Source organism: Neomonachus schauinslandi, chromosome 10 (genome assembly GCF_002201575.2).
Source record: "Neomonachus schauinslandi chromosome 10, ASM220157v2, whole genome shotgun sequence".
Taxonomy (NCBI): Eukaryota; Metazoa; Chordata; class Mammalia; order Carnivora; family Phocidae; genus Neomonachus; species Neomonachus schauinslandi.
The window spans coordinates 124,213,946-124,232,556 of record NC_058412.1 but is presented as its reverse complement, the minus strand read 5'-3'; the positions used below and the strand labels follow the sequence as shown (position 1 = coordinate 124,232,556).

General features: G+C 42.6%; 1 protein-coding gene across 1 annotated transcript; it reads left to right on the top strand.

The window, feature by feature from the left end:
- Positions 1 to 6,888: 6,888 nt before the first annotated feature.
- Positions 6,889 to 17,702, top strand: LOC110579616 (zinc finger protein 25-like). Its single transcript, XM_021689283.1, has 6 exons — positions 6,889 to 6,903; positions 12,512 to 12,638; positions 12,930 to 13,032; positions 14,481 to 14,504; positions 16,589 to 16,815; positions 16,900 to 17,702. The coding sequence occupies exons 1-6, from the start codon at positions 6,889 to 6,891 to the stop codon at positions 17,700 to 17,702; spliced, it is 1,299 nt and encodes a 432-aa protein (XP_021544958.1).
- Positions 17,703 to 18,611: the final 909 nt, after the last annotated feature.

Sequence of the window (18,611 nt, the reverse complement as noted above, 5' to 3'; positions counted from 1 at the left end):
TATCTCTCTCTCTCTATCAAATAAATAGATAAAATCTAAAAAATATATATTGTAATAAATAAATAAATAAATAAAATATTGTAAACTCTCCCCATGTCAGTCAATATATCTCTGCATTATAATCGTTCGTGGGTACCTGATATATTCCCCACCTTATGGATTCCTACAAGCTCTTTTTTTTTCTGTTTTTCTGGGTTTTTTAGATTTAGATTTTTGACAGTGTGGTGCTGTTAACATAAGTTGTAAGAAATGTACTTATACATGTATCTTTAGACAATTATTTCTTTAGGTTGTATTTCTAACAATAGAATTGATACATTACATGCTCCTTTAAATCTTGGTACAGAGTGGCCTCCAAATTGTTTTATAAATTACATTCCAAATAGAAATTTATGAGAATGAACATTTTCCCAAACTTATGCCCACCCTGGATATCATTTTTCTTTATAATCTTTGCCAACTGTAAAGGCCAAAAAATGTATTTAAACATTTGCATTTTTTATTTGTGGTTTATCGGCTGCTTCCACGTATTTATTCCTCATTTGCATTTTCCCTTTTATTACTTTCCCCCTCCTATCCATCGATCATTTTTATAGTAGTGTGATCTTCTTATAAATGTGTAAGAGATAATTAAATGAAGCCAATTAACCATTCTTTCATATATTTAACAAATATATTGCCCAAGTGTGTGTTTACTTGATTTTTTTTTCTGAAAGTAAGGTTTTAAATTTTTCTAGAGTAAAATTCAACAGTCATTTTTTTATGGCTTGCCAGCTTGCCATCCCTGCCCAGAGTTTAAGTGAGAAAATTCTTTTATATTTTCTCTAGGTACTTGGTGGCTTACTGTTCATATGTTAAATCAAGAGTCGATATGAAATTTATGTGTTATACTGTGTCCGCACTGAGACATAAGCTTGCCCTCTCCTCCCATGGCCCCTAGATTCTGAACATGATTTCTTGACTGCCTCATTTCTCCCCTCCTCCCACAGTGCTCTACTTGGAAATTCCACCTTTATAGTGCTCTAAATTCTTGTGAGCTCTTGGGTACCTGTTCTTCGAAGGAGCAGGCAACGTTTAGGAAATACTCCAATTTTTTTTAAGTCCCGGCTTTTTTGCTAGGGTTTGTTTTTTTTCCCAGATGAAATTTAGATGTGTTCTGTTAAGTAACATAAAGCAAGAGGAAGGAAGGAAGGAAGGAAGGAAGGAAGGAAGGGAGGGAGGGAGGGAGGGAGGGAGGAAGGAAGGAAGGGAGGGAGGGAGGGAGGGAGGGAGGAAGGAAGGAAGGAGGAAGGGAGGGAGGGAAGGAGAAGGGGGAGGGGAGGGAGGGAAGAAAGAAGTCAGGTCACTCAAGTTATTAAGATTTTGATTGGAGGGGCGCCTGAGTGGCTCAGTCGTTAAGTGTCTGCCTTCGGCTCAGGTCATGATCCTGGGATCCTGGGATCGAGCCCCACATCAGGCTCCCTGCCCAGCGGGAAGCCGGCTTCTCCCTCTTCCACTCCCCATGCTTGTGTTCCCTCTCTCGCTGTGTCTCTCTCTGTCAAATAAATAAAATCTTAAAAAAAAAAAAGATTTTGATGGGAATTTTTTTAAGAATATTGAGTTTTCCCATCTAGGACAAGAAATATGTGTCTTTAAAATACAATATGTGTCACATCTTTAATGTCACACAGTAGAGTGTAATCGTTTCTTTTGTGTAATTCTGCCAAATTCTTGTTTTTTATTTTTTTTTAGTATAGTTGACACACAATGTTATATTAGTTTCAAGTGTACAGCATAGTGATTCTGCAGGTTTATACATTATGCTGTGCTTCCCACAAGTGTAGCTAAATTCTTGTTAACCTAGTCCTAGACATTGAATGCTACTGTCAATGGAACTCACTTCCTTTTACCATCATGCTCATGTGGCATAAGAGAAACAATTGATATAAGATTATATCGACTGGCACATCATCTTAATCATGGGATCAAAAGTAATATTACCAAAAATGGGACAAACGAACATCATGTATATGAAACTGATCTGATGTGTTTTACTAAGAAGAATATAACATCCCTTATGTAGAATTTCTGCCAAGAAATGTGATAACCTGAATCTGTTGAGGAAACAGACAAACCCAAATGAAAGAACATTCTTCACAACAACTGCTCTGTTCTCTTCAAAATAGCCACTGCCATGAAAGACAGACAAAGGCTGAGGAGCTAGATTAAAAGACTCTAAATAGTTTGACAACTGCATCTAATGAATGATTCTGAACTGGATCCTGGATCAGGGGGAAAAAATGTTATAGAGGCTATTATTGAGACAATGGGTGAAGTTTGAATATATGGTCTGCATATTAGATAACATTTCAGTGTTCGATTTCTTGGGTTTGATCGTTGTGTGGTAGTTACATAAAAGAATGCCCTTGTTCTTGGGAGATGCACACTGAAGTGCTAGGGATGACAGTTCATGTCTGCAGCTTACTCTCAAATGGTGAGGATGAGAAGATGGGGAGAGAAATTGAGAATTGCATATATGGCAAAATATTAACAATTGGTGAATCTAAATGGTTTCCAGGTGTTCATGCAGAATGAATCGTGCCTGCAACCTTTCTGTAAGTTTGAAATTTTTCAAAATAAAAAGGTTAAAAGGGTCAGAAAATGAAAAAATCAAAATAACACATTGAATTTTTAGGGTCCTGTTTTAACAAAAGTATCACCTAACATGGTCATCTCGGGGAGGGGAGATTATGAGGGCTGTCCTTGATCAGATCTTCCTTTGATTTTTGTGTATCTGCTGTTTTATCTACAATTTTAGTGGTACTTCAAAATCCAGTTTTGAGTGGAGGCGATGTTTGCATTCCTGGGAGAAAACTGGCTGGTGGTGGGCATCAATCTTTTACTATATTGCTGGGCTTTATTCTCTAGTACTTTAGTTAAAATTTTATGTTTTCATGTGTGCAGTTGATATCTACCCTTCCTTCTCAAGGTCGCTTTGAGTCTAAAGGGACCCTGGTCGTAGGAACCTGTGGAACCGGGTTCCGATTCCTAATACAGGGGTCATGGAGGAACCAGGGCTCCAAACAAAAGTAAAGATGATTTTGGACAAATAACCCAATTCACCAGATAAGGCAGGGACTCTTCCGACATTCCCTAAGACAGGGGGCGCGGAGACTTCTGGGAAACGGAGTCCCGAATTTGACGGATTACCGGCAGGAGAGCCCAGGGAACCTGGCCCTCGCAACTCCTTCTGCGCATGTGCAGTTCTTCCTCATTGTTCGCCCGCTCCCTCGTCTCCGGCTTCGCCCCGCAGGTAATCGTAGAGCCTCCGGGTCGACGCGCTGCTCGGTGACCGAGTCCTGCGGGAAGGAGGTGCAGTACAGGTGAGGACCTAGTTTGGAGAGCTGCTTTGCGGGGCGCGGGATAGGTTTGTGCCCACACATGGTGGAAGCAAACACTTGAGCGAACCCCACGCGGGCTGAGGACCCTTAAAGAAAGCCAGAGACAGAGCAGCTTAGCTGCAGACGCACAGGTTCCACGGAAAGGATGAGGGCACGGGTTTCTTGGTCAGAATAAAGTGCGCCGAGAAAAGGCGCCTAAATGTGAAAGAACTGTTTCCAGGAGCTCCTCGAATTTGCATGTGCCCTGGTCAACCATTCATTAGCGAGTCAAATCCACGACAGCAGTGAGCATGAGAGGGAACGCTTATAACATTTATTATATGCCTGCAAGCTAAGGGCAGATGGTGAGTCTGCATTGTAGCAGACTGATGTGAGAGCCTGAGTTTGAACTCCGAAGAGTTTAAATTCTGGCTCAGCCACTGAGTCACCATGGGCAAAATGATGAGCCTCTAAGACTCAGTTTCCCCGTCTGTAAAATGAACTTTTTTCCTAAAACCTGTCTCCAGGTTGTTCTGAGGATTGAATAAGGTAACACCTGTAAAGCACTCAGCACAGGTCCTGGCATTCATTGAGTACCTGGGAACTGTTAATTGCCCTTATCATTGTTCTTTTCATTAAGAATATTATTTATTTCCAGAGACCCCCCCCCCCCCGTAAAATTGGTATTAATCCCATTTTAACCAAGAAGAAAACCAAGACTCTGGAGGTGAAGTCTTGTGGACAGTAATTGAAGGAGCTAGCATACAAACCTCAAACAGTTTTATTTCCAAATCCCATGTTGGGCTTTGTCCGGCAGCACATCCTTCCCAGCACTTAGCAGAGTGGCAAGTCCCTCAGAGGCATGAGGAAGAACCTGGAATGTACCAAACTGAGTCTTCTCTATAGTTCTTGGAGATTTCTTGACATCTTTTCAGAGCTCTCGGGTTACTGCCTCATGGAAGCTTCTCTACTCTTTCTTCATTGTCCATCTGCCCTGTGACCTCAGCAGTTTAAGACTCCCAAACCAGATTTTTCTGACAGTTGTTCTCAAATAAGCTTGTTAAAACCCAAGAGCTGGCTAGGCCCCACCCCCAGAGTCTCCGGTTCAGTAGGTTGGGGAGGGGTCCCCACATTTGCATCTCTATCAAGCTCCTGACTGATGCTCCTACTGCTGGTCTGGGAACCACACTGAGAACTCCTGTTGTAGGGGTGGTGAAGTCCCAGAGACAGTTGGGACCTGGGCTGGAGATTCCAGTTATTTGAATTTACCCCTCCAGCCAGGTTCACATTTCCTTGGATCCCACAGCTCTTGTAAGGAAAAGAGGTGGGGCCACCACGAGCAGGACTCCCACCTGGGAGATCCCCACCCACCCAGACACAGCCCACCACCGCTGGGGGCACAGACCCCAGAAACAAGCAGGTTCTATCTTTGCTTGCTCAGAAGCGATTTCTGATCGTTCTGCCCTGAGTCACATCACCACACCAGAGGTTGTCAAGAACAGTCGGTCAGCAAAAGTGTGGGCCAACTTTCAAAAGAGAGAGGTGAGCTGAGCTGAGGGTGCTGGGCAAGAGGCAGGCTTCTGGGATGAGGAAATCCTGTGGACAGTGGATGAGGATGTGTTCTGGGGGGATGGGCGGGGAGACACTATCATCACTACTCCCATGCTTTTTATTCTCCCTGAAGCCCCTTTCCCAGGATTCTGCACAGCCCGCAAAACCACAGCCATCCCCTCATCTGGAATTTAGGGATATGCTACCCAACCCCCCCATTCCTGCCTTTGTAAGCATACACCAAAGGCCTTCAGAGGTTATGTAACCCTGCCTCATTTTAAAAGTGAACAGTATTGGGTCTGAGGGAGTCATTAGCATAGGGTTAAGTACAAGGTTTCTGGAGCCAGACTGCCAGGGTTCAAAGCCAGGCTCTACCACATTACTTTCACTTCTTCCCTCAATTTCCTCACCTATAAACTGGGAGTGATAATACTACCTACACCTTGCTTTATTTGAAGGAATAAATGAGGTAATGTAAGTGAAGTACTTAGAACAGTGCCTGTTACATAGTAAGCACCATCCAAGTATTCTCAGTATCCTTAATATTAGTATAATCTCGGTTTACATTATTTGTTAGTCCCAGAACCTAAAGGACCACTGGGGCCCCCTGACTCCCAAGCCCTTGTTCTGTCCACTGTGGCTCAGTTAAGTCGAAACAAGTTTCTTAAAAAAAAAAAAAAATCCCTTAGAGACACTGAAACCAAAGGAGAATAAATCCCTTAAAAAAAAAATAGACTGGGCGCCTGGGTGGCTCAGATGGTTAAGCGTCTGCCTTCGGCTCAGGTCATGATCCCAGAGTCCTGGGATCGAGTCCCACATTGGGCTCCCGGCTCAGCGGGGAGCCTGCTTCTCCCTCTGACCCTTTCCCCTCTCATGCTGTTTCTCTCTCGCTCGCTCTCTAAAAAATAAATAAAATCTTTAAAAAAAAAAAAAAAAATAGACTTCCTTAAGGCACACCTATCCCTGTTAGAGGTTCCTATTAATTTTTTAACTTGAAGGAGTTAAAAATATAAGTAGGAGGGGCAGCTGGCTGGCTCAGTCCATAGAGCGTGCAACGCTTGATCTCAGGATTGTAGGTTCAAGCCCCGTGTTGGGTCTACAAGAGATTACTTAAAAATTTTAAAAATGCAAATATATATGTGAGTGTGTGTTGGAAAGTAAATGAGCAGATCTCTGTCAGGTTTTTGCTGCATCGTTTTTTACACTTTTTTCTGATGAAAATATTCAAAACATACAAAAGTAAAGAAAATAATATAATGACTCCCACATACTCGTCACAGCTTCAGCCATTATCAACCTAAGACCATTTTGTTTCATCTATACCTGCCCCCAACACACAACGTACACATTTCCCTTCCACCTTCCGTGACTAGATTATTTTAGAAAATCCGGAGGGCTCCTAGCTGGCTCAGTCGGAAGAGAGTGGGACTCTTAATCTCGGTGTCATGAGTTTGAGCCCCACATTGGGTGTAGCGATGACTTAAACAAACAAATAAATAAATGAACTTAAAAAAATAATAAAGTAAAACCCAGACATTAAAAACTTAAAATGTAACATGTTTAATAATGGCCAAAGGCATAGCATGTCATCCTTGCTATGCTAAGATCTGTTTAACCGGCTCTTTCTTAGTTGGACTTTGGCTTGTTTTGTATCTGTCTGCTATTAAATCAAAGAAAGCTGTGAATTGTAAGAAACCAATAAGATAAGAATATTTACTCTCCGCAGTGAAAAGCGTGCTTCTCTTAGTTCCCCATGGTTATACCAGGGATAGGAGAGTCCCCTCAGCACCCCTGCCCCTTTGAAGGTCAGAGACATTGTCCCACCATGTGGCTGGCTCTCAGCTACTACATGTGGATTTCTAGGCAAGGGCTCCGAGGACCTTCAGGACAGACCCTATTTCTCATGATTGCTCCGCTCCTTTCCCTTCCTCCAGCTCTGGCCTCACAGTTCTCGAAACTTTCCCCAGAACAGGAGAAAATGAACACATCTCAGGTCAGTCATTTACTTCTTACTCAACTTTTTCAATGAACTCTTAAGAGTGACTTCACGTTTTTTAGTGACCATGCCTTCTTATCGATTGTTTTTCTTCTTTTTTTTTAAATTTTTTTCCTGGGATATCATCTGACTTTCCTTTTTTCCTTTCCTGGTTTTGAAGGTCTACATTTGATTTGTGTTGTATTATTGATTACCTTTGATGTGTATGACACATATGTGAACATATTTTTTTTTCAACATCAGGGATTGTTTTCACCCATAGTTCCATTTAAATAACATATACTCCTTTATCTCAGATTCTCCTTTTAAATGCTTTTCTTTTCCCACTTTCCCTTTACATAATAAATATTATTTTTTGAATTCTTTGTTAACAATCGCATCACACCTTCTAGCAACTTGAACAAAAATTATTTCAATTCTAATATACATTTTTTGGGTTATTTTTGCTGTCCCAAGTTTGAAGATAAAGTGTTATAATGTTATCTACAGCATAGGGTTGCTTATCATGTTCCAGTCACTGTTAAATTCCTTGCCTGATTTAACTCTTTTAATCACAACAACAGCATTATGAGGTATGGAGTTTTATTATGCCCTTTTTACTGAAAGTATAAATAACAGATTAAAGTGCTTGTAGCTGGAATGGTTCTAAGGTTATCTAAGGATACATCATTAGAAATTTGGCCAGATAGGGGGTGACTGGCTGGCTCAGTTGATAGAGCGTGTGACTCTTGATCTCAGGGTCATGAGTTCAAGTCCCACATTGGGTGTAGAGGTTACTAAAGAAAAAATAAAATAAATTTGGCCAATTGTCAAATTTGTCCTAGAGTCCAAGTCCACTATAAGCTTTCCACCCATTTTGGGGAGTAAGATTTTGGGAGTAAGTTCCAGCCTGTCCAAGAACTTGGAACGGGACATCTCTTAGATATGGCATTGCCAGAGAAGATGCAGGGCACAGAGATTATACCTTGCATGGGACATACTTATCCTAAAAACCTATTTGTTGTTTCCCTGGGTGCCCTATGTTTTTATTTACTAAAGCTGGGAACTGTACTTAGGTAGAAAGAGGGTTTCAGGTGCCCTCTGCTGCCCATGAGCTCTGGCATTCCTAACCCATCCAGAGGACCAGTCATTCTCTGTCTTTTCAGGGGCTGGTTTTACTACCTCATTCCAGATGGCCTCTTGCTGGACCAGCACGGCCTGCCTCAGTTTTCCCATCAATCATTGTAGCAGCCCCTCTTCCCAAGTTTCAAGAATTCTCAGGCTTCACACCCACAATATGTTGCTTTGCCCAGAAATGTAAAAATGTTGCCTACATGCAGTTCATAAATATTTTTTGAAGTTTCCTGTTGAATTACCCTGTGCTTCTTATGTCTGTAAGTCCCCCTCCCTTCACTGGCTTCACTAGGAACCGTTCTTCCTGCTCTTCTGTCTGCTCAACCATATTCCCCTTCTCCTGCTGTGTTCCTTCTCTGACTGCTGAGTTCTGACGGAGGCCTCTGGAGAATTTTCCACCTTCTGAGTCTGAGTATCTGGAAGTACCTTTATTCCACCCTGTGACAGGAATGACTGGCTGTAGCACTGGGGTCTGCACTCCTTTTCCTTCAGGGTATGAGGAGAAAACAGGATCTCCGTTATATCCCAGCATCTGCAGAGACTGAGGAGAAGTCATCTGCCACTCTGCTTCTCACTCCTGTGTTATTCTTTCTTCTTACAAAGATTTTCTTTCTCCTGGGGTCTGAGCTATCTCGCCAGGCCACATCTGCCGGAATGCTTGCCTGGTACCCGAAGAAGATGCTCCTGCTCATGAAGCCTCGTGTGCCCTGGGACACTTCCAGTGATTTCCCGAGATTATTCCACTCCCTGCCTCCTCTCCATTCTTGACACCCAGAGCTCCTGGGAGGCTGTCAGTAGCTCTCTGCAGTGGTCTGCCTGTCCTCCTTTACCTTTCTGTCACCTTTTCCATTATCCTGTGTTTTCGTTCTGTGCGTTAAGAGATTTGCTCATTTTTGTCACCCAAGTCATGTGGTTTTCAAAACCTTCTTTGGAGGGTTTTAGGTTTTTTTTGTTTTGTTTTCCTAAGTCAGCCACAGAGTATGTCCTATCTGGGTCCTTTTTCTTTTCACAGAGCCAACTTCTCTCATTTTATGGAAGTAAGACTCTGACACCAATCTGAGGACACCAATTTGAAGTCTTAAAAAAATTATTGTCTTCAACATCTAAATTAATTTTGTTTTCATAGGCTTCAATTGATTCCTCTTGGTACTTATTTTTTTAGGCTGTTGGTTTTTATTTACAGGAAATAATACTTTGTTACGCAGTTTTTCTTGATGCTTATTTTTCCAACTGTTTGTTTTACCTCCAGCAGAGTCTGGGCCCTTTTTAGTTTTCTGTTGTAAATGGAAAGGCAGAAACCTCAGAAGATCGATCTAGGCAGCTGATGTGCGTTCACTCCACAGCACAGAGGTCCGTTTCCTTGGCAAGCTCTTCCCTGGAATGGAAGGACAGACTTGGGGCCTTTTCCTGATGGCAGAGCACGTTGGTTTGTTTCCCTAGCGTTGCCCTAAAAGCAAAGCTGGGACCGATCAGGGTACTCAGCATAGTACTTTGCTTCTCTCTCGGGTTGCAAAATTCACGCAGACTCCTTGAGGCAGTTGCCCCACTTTTTATAGAGAAGGTTCTCCTGAGTGTTGACCCTTCGCCAACCCCTCTGGGGGGTAAGAACGAGCCAGGAGTGTGGCAGTCCTCATATGCCCACTCACTCTCCTGGGTCTTCAGCCCAGAGCTCACTTCATCTTCCTGCCACAGCTACTGCTGAGCTGGGCAGTCCTGCCTGGCTCTGAACAGAACCTGAGATTCTTGCACCTTCTGGGTTTGTAGGAGAGAATGAGCACACGGCCTCCAGTATCTGCCTCCTACTCTATAACTTACAGAAACCAGTCAGAATTTGTCCCTTGCTGACAGCCCCCTTTCCATGCACTCCTGTGCCCCGATCACACAGTGGTGTTTTTATGTCTCTTCCTGCTATGGTTTGGAGGCAGAAGAGATAAATGTGTGTGCCCAGCCCATCATGTCGAGTTAGGAGCATCTCTTATTTTTTTTTTTTAAGGTTTTATTTATTTATTTGACAAAGAGAGACACAGCGAGAAAGGGAACACAAGCAAGGGGAGTGGGAGAGGGAGAAGCAGGCTTTCTGCTGAGCGGAGAGCCTGATACGGGGCTCGATCCCAGGACCCTGGGGTCATGACCTGAGCCGAAGGCAGACGCTTAAATACTGAGCCACCCAGGTGCCCAGGAGCATCTCTTGTTCTTGAAATTATCACCAGCGATGGCTCCCAAGGAGCACTTCGTTCCTTCGACGGCTGCCTCATGAGCACCGTCATGGATCTGCCCTGCTCACCATGTGCAGATGCAACTGCTAAGTCCGGCTTCTTTGGTCACCAGGGCCTTCTCTCCTCCTCCCCATCAGGCTCCGAATCTTCCATCTCCCCACTCTTTGTGGGCAAGTTCCCTACTCGGATGGCTTCAGCTACACTGAGATACTCCAGATTTCCAAAATTTATCTTAATCCTCGCCCTCTCTCCTGAGCCCCAAGACCTTATATACAACCGTCACCTGGAACTCTCCACCTGTGTGTGTCACAGATATCCAAGATTTCTCTCTCCTGCCCAAACTAGTCTTCCTCCTGGCTTGTCAGGCTCAGTATATGGCACCAGCCTTGACCCAGCTGCTCTTGCAGATAACCCTGGAGTAGTGTTCCGTTGCCCCTCTTTCCCTAACCAATTGATGATGAATACCATCTAGAATCAACTCCACTTCTAACTGCTCCTGTTACTACATTAAAATCTTCTCTGATTATGGTTATTATCTTCCTCTCTGACTTCCTTCCCTTCCCTTGAAAAACCCTTCCCCGGCTTTCTCAACCTCAACACAATCAGTATTTGGGGCCAGATAATCCTTTGTTGTAGAGGCTGTCCTGGGCATCGTAGGTTGTCCAGAAGCATCTCTGGACTCCAGCCAACTAGATACCAGAAGCACTCTTTCCTCCGTTGGGACAACCACAAAGGTGTCCCGACATCGCCAAATGCCCCCTACCCCCCAGCAGGCAAGACCATGTTGATTGAGAACTGCTGCTTTGAAACACTCTACTACTCTGCTGCTAGGGCACTGCTTTCAAAATATAAATCTGGTATGTCCCCATTTCTGTGGAAGTCATCTCCAAAGTCAGGAGTCCACCCCATACAACTGCACTTTGACAATCAAGCAGTGTATGGTAAGCGAAGAAAGTACTAGAATGCCCTTTCATGTTTCTTTGGTATCTAGAAAAAATTAAGGGCACCTGGATGGCTCGGTCGTTGAGCGTCTGCCTTCGGCTCGGGTCATGATCCCGGGGTTCTGGGATCGAGCCCCGCATCGGGCTCCCGGCTCCGCGGGGAGCCTGCTTCTCCCTCCCCCGCTCCCCCTGCTTGTGTCCCCCTCTCGCTGTGTCTCTCTCTGGCAAATAAATAAATAAAATCTTAAAAAAAAAAAAATACTATACGGCCTCAGGGCATCTGGGTGGCTCAGTCGTTAAGCATCTGCCTTCTGCTCAGGTCATGATCCCAGGGTCCTGAGATCGAGCCCCACACATTGGGCTCCCTGCTCTGCGGGGAGCCTGCTTCTCCCTCTCCCACTCCCCCTGCTTGTGTTCCCTCTCTCGCTGTGTCTCTCTCTGTCAAATAAATAAATAAAATCTTAAAAAAAAATTAAGGAAGGAAACTTTACTTTTGGTGGCTAGCTGGAGAGTCCTAGACGTATATCATTTATAGCTAATGCACAGAGGGATGCTTAGGAACACCTACTGATGGGGTGACTCAGTATTTGGAAGCCATTGGTCTCCAGGGGAAAGTCCAAAATTTCTCCATGTCGACCACTAAATAACTCTACTGGTCTGAGTCTCATCGAAGCCCCCAACCTTATTCAGTCACCCTGCACTACTTACAACTCCCTTAACTTAATGTGTGTTGTTATTTATTATCATGTAATTTATTATTGGACATGTATGTGCTTTGTAGAAAGTCTCCTTGTTGGTCTGTAAACACCTTAAAAACAGGACCAGTGTCTCCTTTGCCTTAGCATCCTTACAACTAGAATAGTTCTAGATATATATAAAGGGACTCAAATTTTCATTATTTTATGAATTAATAAATAAATATAGAGGCAGAGTATTTCTGATTTCTGTTTCTTCCGCAAAGTATAACATAAAGGAAGGTACATGGTTGTCATCCTTTGTAACATGTTCTAGTAAATTCTTAACAACGAACACAGTAGGGGCGCCTGGGTAGCTCAGTCAGTGAAGCGTCTGACTCTTGATTTCGGCTCAGGTCATGATCTCAGGGTCGTGAGATCAAGCCCCACGTCGGGCTCCGCACTGGGCGTGGAGCCTGCTTAAGATTCTCTCCCTCCCTCTCCCCCTGACCCTTCTCCCCTCCCTCCCTCCCTCCCCCCTCTCCCTGCCCCCCCCCCCAAATTCTAAAACAACGAACACAGTAGAAATTCATTCCCATACGGATTTTCCATGCCATCTGGTCTTGAGCACTTCCCAGTGAGCAGGATTGGACTGTTACAGGGCTCGGTGTTGTTCGAGGAGATATCTGTGGACTTCAGCCAGAAGGAGTGGCAGCTGCTGGACCCTGCCCAGAGGCTCCTGTACAGGGAGGTGATGCTGGAGAACCACAGGCTGCTGGTGTCCCTGGGTAAGCACGGCTTCCCATGCAGCTACCCACAGCATGCACTTCCTGTCTTAGCCACCAAATCACTGTAAGGTGATCACTGTAAGGTGTAATGAGTCTCAGGCTTGAGATTTTGGATTCCAAGACCTTTTTAGGGAACTTGAAAGTCTGTTACATTCTCACCTCCCTGGTGAAAAGTTCTTCTTTGATGAGGGCCCCATCATTGTACAGCTTCTAAAGCTTCTCCCTTCCAATTCTTCAAACGGCCTGACCCTTAAGCAGCTTTGCCAAATCCCATGTCACTTCCCATAACAGGGTGCTGTGTCACCAAACCTGAGCTGATACGCAAGTTGGAGCAAGAAGAAGAGCCATGGGCACCAAAGAGAGAACTCCCAGGTCAGAGCCACCCAGGTGAGTTCCCGAGGGGAGAGAGGAGGCAACTGGTGGGAACTGGATCCAAGTGGCCAGTCCAGGGTATTTTTGAAAGGGTTTTAGAGGCTCTTAGACGTGACTAAAGACAGATGATCACCCTCCCTTAGATATCAAACCTCCAAATAACACTCTCAGATGTAAGTGCTCTTTGTGTTCTGTTCAACTTTTATGCATAGAGAGATTGGCTTGGTTTTCGTAGAACCCGATTGCTCCTTTCCTCATCCTAGATCTTTATTTCTGTTTTTCTCTGTTGGGTAATGGCCATTGTTCACCTTTCCTCCTGTGCCAAACATGCTGTCAGAATGCAGTTATTGGAAAAAAAAAAAAAAGAATGCAGTTATTGGTGCATTCTTATATCCAACAAATATTTATTAGGCACCTGCTATGCACCAGTCACATTCTAAGCAGAGGGGATACAAAGTCTCCACTCCTATCAGTAGATCTAATTAGCAGATTGGCAGATTTAGCAAAAAGTTGGCAATTAACAACAACAACAAAAAGTAATATGTCTGGCAGTAATCAGCAGTATGAAAAATTAAAGTCAGATGAAGGGTATAGGGACCGATAGGGAGTGCTGGTTTGGGAAAGGAACAGTGCAGGAACAGTGGAATAGAGTCTTGAATGGAGGGATGGAGTGAGCCACAGGTTATCTGAGAGACTTCCAGATCGAGGGAGCAGCAGGTATGAAGCCTCTGAGATGGGAGTGTGCTTGGTGTAATCAGGGAACAGCGAGGAGTCAGTGGGACCAGAAGCGGTTCAAAAGAAAGTAGCAGCTGATGTCAGAGAGTTAGCTGGAGCAAAGCTTTATGGGCCTGGTAAGACTGACTTCTACTCTGAGTGAGACATTAGGTGAGAGGGGAGGTCAAGGGCTGTACCTGTACGCACTAGGTTTGGAGATCAGGAAGGCACATGACTCTAGCAAGTGAGACTGAGCAGAAGCACTCAGTACACAGGGAGGGAACCAGAAGACAGTGTGTCCCAGAAGCCCCATGAACAAAGCGTTTTGAGAAGGAAGGAGTGAATTCCAGATGGATGTGTTCAGTCAGCGTTGCCTCTTCTTTTCCTGCGGATTATTCAAAGGCCACAGGGAAAATAAAAACAAAATGTCAACTCCATTTTCACTGGAGGTAGGAGGCAGCTGAAATCCCAAACTTAAAATAAAAAGTGGAATGGGGTGCCTGGGTGGCTCAGTCGGTCAAGCATCTGACTCTTGATCTCAGCTCTGGTCTTGATCTCAGAGTCGTGAGAGCAGGCCCTGCGTGGAGCCTACTTTAAAAATTAATTAATTAATTAATTAATTAAAATGTGGATTACAATCAAAAGCGATAGAAATCAGGCTCGGTCGTGGGAAGTAGAAGTAGAGAGGAAACATCACACAAACCAGCTGTGGAAAAAAGTGTCAGAACACATTGTACAGATAGTATTTACTTGCAAACTTTGCCACAAATGGAACTTGAAGTGATGAGATTCTTAAAAAAAAACAGTGGGACAGTATTATTGCCCTAAAGGATGTGTAGGTTCTGAGTAGAGCTAAGGACAGAATATGTTAACCAAGTGAAGAACATGAGTGGATATGTGGCTAGAAATGTCCAATTTACAGAATTAAATACTCTGATCTGATACATCTGACAATACTTTAGCTTATAATATGCTGATCACTTGAACATGTGTTGTGAACTTAGGTATAAGAACCTAGTGTAAACTCTTAGGTATAAAAATCCAGTATCAAATTTTACTTGCTAGCATATTGGCTTCTATTTGTTTTATCTGCTACAGAAAAGTCATATATTTTTAAGCATACACTTGATATTCTTGCATAAAATGAGAATAGCAGAGGATAGTAATAATCACCCATAGCTAAAAAATTTTTAAGACAAAGATTAATAAAGGTCCTTGGACCAAACTGGATAGCCAGCTGCTTGAGTTTTCACAGAAAAAAAGAAATCAGAGAGGAAGAAAACATGATATAAAGGTGGAATTAAACATTAGTATTGTGAGAGGACATAATCAGTTGGCAAAGTAAATCAGCAGATTGAAAGAGGGAGAAGTAGAGGGTGTCAATCAGGACAGATAACTGTTGATTAATCCTGATGGAATCAAATGACAGAACCAACAACCAGAATACAGAATTGAATCAGATCCTGTTGCAAGCATGGCTTGTTCTCTCTTATGTTTTAACACTCTCTTGGACATTGTTTTGCCGTATCACAGCTCTATGAAGAGATGGGGATGAACTATAGGACTGGACCCTGAGACCCAAGTAAATTAGTAATTTCATAAGTTTAATTGGGAGTTGGTGTACAGAATGGGAAAGAGGAGGAAGAGTTTGGGAACATGGTGAGTGGAGTAAGAATTTCACTGCAGGTGGTAAAGTATGGGGGAGAAGAGGATATGGTGCTAGTCTGATCTGCTGTCAACCTGATCTTGGCTCTGATACTTCCCTTACTACCCTCCAGTCTTCCTTGTCTCCCTCCTCAGTGTGCCTTGTCTTTGCCCATCCTTTGATAATTCTCCATCCTTGGATAAATTGTTTTCCTGACATCCTTTTTAACTCAACTCACCATTCCTTATGTCTTATTTCAAACTCTCTATCCATCTTGACATCATATTTGTAACAAACCAAAGCCACTTGTGTTAATTTCCAGCTTCCTCTCCTTTTTTTCTACTATAATGTGTTTTTATCTTTGTTTGCATGTTACCAAATCAAAGGAGTAGAATAAATATTTGCTCAGGACTTCTTTCATCCCAGAACACTATCTCTAAGAACCTAAGAATCAACTCCATATAGGCCACTTGTGTACAATGCCATTTCTTAAGAAATGTGTGAAGATTTGTAATGTATGTCAATTTCTCATATTTCTAGAAGTCCAGAAAGCCAATAGCATGAAAGAAAGAAGCCAAGAAAAGGAAGATAAATTTTCAAGGCAAGCTTTATTCAACAACAGAATATTGACTAAGGAGAGAAGTAAGACCTTGGGAGAAACATTTAATATGGCCACAAACCCAGTGCCCTCAAGAAAAGTATACCATAAATGTGACTCATCTGGAACAAGCTTGAAAAGTGTTTCAAAATTAATTATTAGTAATAGAAACCATGTAAGAAAAAAGTCTAATGATATCAGTGGATGTGGATTCCTTGATACTATGCATGAGAAAACTCATACAGGGAACAAGCCCTATGAAAATGATCACAAGAAGAAATCCCACAGACATAATGAGGACTTTATTCAACATCAGAAGAATTCTGTTTTGGAGAAAGTTCTTGAATATAATAATTGTGGGAACGCCTTTCACAAAAAGACTGCCTTTGTTACATGTAAGAGAGCTCACAAAGGAGAGAAACCCTCTGAAGGTAATGAATACAGACAAGCCTTCACCCAAAAATTAAAGCTCAATGCTCACCCAAGAACCCTTAAGGAAAGGAAACTGCATGAATCCAGGAAAAATAGGAAACCCTCATGCATGAAGTCAACATGTGTATATCAGAGAGCCCACATAGGGGAGAAACGCTATGATTGTAATAAACTGGGGAAATCCTTTAGCAAGAAGTCAAGCCTTACTCAACAGCAGAGAGAGTACAGAGGAGGAACACCACCTGATGAGTATCATGAAAGTAAGGATGCCTTGCAGAAGTCATACCACACTCAAAGTGAGAGAACTCATGCAGGAGAAAAAATCTATGACTGTGATAAATGTGGGCAGTCCTTCCATGAAAAGCCATGCCTTGCTCAACATCAGAGAACTCACACAACAGAAAAACCTAGTGGGTGTCATGATAGTGAGAGAGCCATAAAGAAGGAGTCACACCTCCCTCGAAATCAGAGAATTAACACAAGAGAGAGAAGCTTCCAAGGTGGTAAATGTGAGAAGTCCTCCTGTGAGAAGTTAAAACTCGCTCGACATCAGAGAATGCACCCAGGGAAGAAAACCACTGAGTGTCACGAAAGTGGGAGGACCTTAAGTAAGAAGTCACACCTCACTCAAAATCAGAGAGCTCACCGTGGAAAGAAAGCCTATGACTGTAATAAATGTGGGAAAAGCTTTCATAAGAGAACAGACCTTACTCAACATCAGAGCGCACACACGGGGAAAAAACCCTATGAGTGTAATGAATGTGGGAAGTCCTTCTTTGTGAAATCCAACCTCACCGAACATCAGAGAACTCACACAGGAGAAAAACCATATGAATGTAATGAATGTGGGAAGTCCTTCTGCCAGAAATCAGCCCTCACAGTGCATCAGAGAACTCACACAGGAGAGAAACCATATCAGTGTAGTGAATGTGGGAAAACCTTCTGTGTGAAATCAAACCTTACTCAACATCAAAGGACCCACACAGGAGAGAAACCCTATAAATGCAATGAATGCTGGAGATCTTTCTGTGTGAAATCCAACCTTGTTGTACATCAGAGAACTCATACAGGAGAGAAACCCTACAAATGTCCTGAATGTGGGAAAACCTTCTATGAAAAATCAGCCCTCACAAAACATCAGAGAATTCACACGGGGGAAAAACCCTATGAATGCAATGAGTGTAGGAAAACCTTCAGCCAGAGGTCAGCCCTCACCAAACATCAAAGAAAAACACACAAGAAGAAAACTCCCACCCACGTTGCCCGCATGCAGAAACCTGCATCTACAAATCAGACTCATTGAACATCAGCAAAATCACAGGGCAGAAAAGCTAAGATGTCAACATATGTAGGAAAGTCTTCATCAACTGGTTATAGCTTATTGGAATTAGAGGATTAATATAGGAGTGAAACTTTATGAATGCTTTGAACATGTGAAAGTTTTCAACAAGTGTTCAAAGATAATGGAGGGGAAATTTATCACTTTAAGGAATATGGATAAAAATGTTCTTGTGGAAAGGTTGTTTAACTAGAAATATATACGTCTTTGTGTATAAGTAGATGTAGATATATACATGTGAGCTATCAAAGTACAAAGTACAAAGGAAAGCAAGTGGATGATTAACAAAATCTAGGATAGCAGTTACATCTGTGGAGGAAAGAGGGACTTATATTTGCAGAGAGAGAGAGAGAGAGAAAGCTGCATGTTTCTCATATGACTCATGAATATATGGTGAAACTATATGAACTAAAAGCAATATGGTATTGCTTTTAGTATTTTATATCATATATATGCATACATGCCTATTTCTGCTTATAGACTAATTTTCAAGAAACGGGCTTCAAGATCATTGCATTAGAATGTTAGCAAAAGCGGTGTTTTGGCATAAAGATCATAGTTAAGTTTTTTTCATTCATCTCTTTTTCTGGATCCAAAATTTCAATAATGATGTTTTCAAGAGTCTACACCACTCATCTTTGTGCCTCGCCATCTTGATTTTCTTCATTGTATTTTTTCTTTTGCTCCCTAGTAAAATTAATCCTAACTTTTTAAAAATAATAAAGTGAACATTGACCAAGATAGAAAAAGTAAAGCCAATGAAAAAGAAACAAAATCAAAGTACATTAAATAGTAAATATAAATAAAAATGAAAAAATAATGAAAATTCTCACAAACATGAACAAGTTGAATTCACACATCAAAAACAGTGGT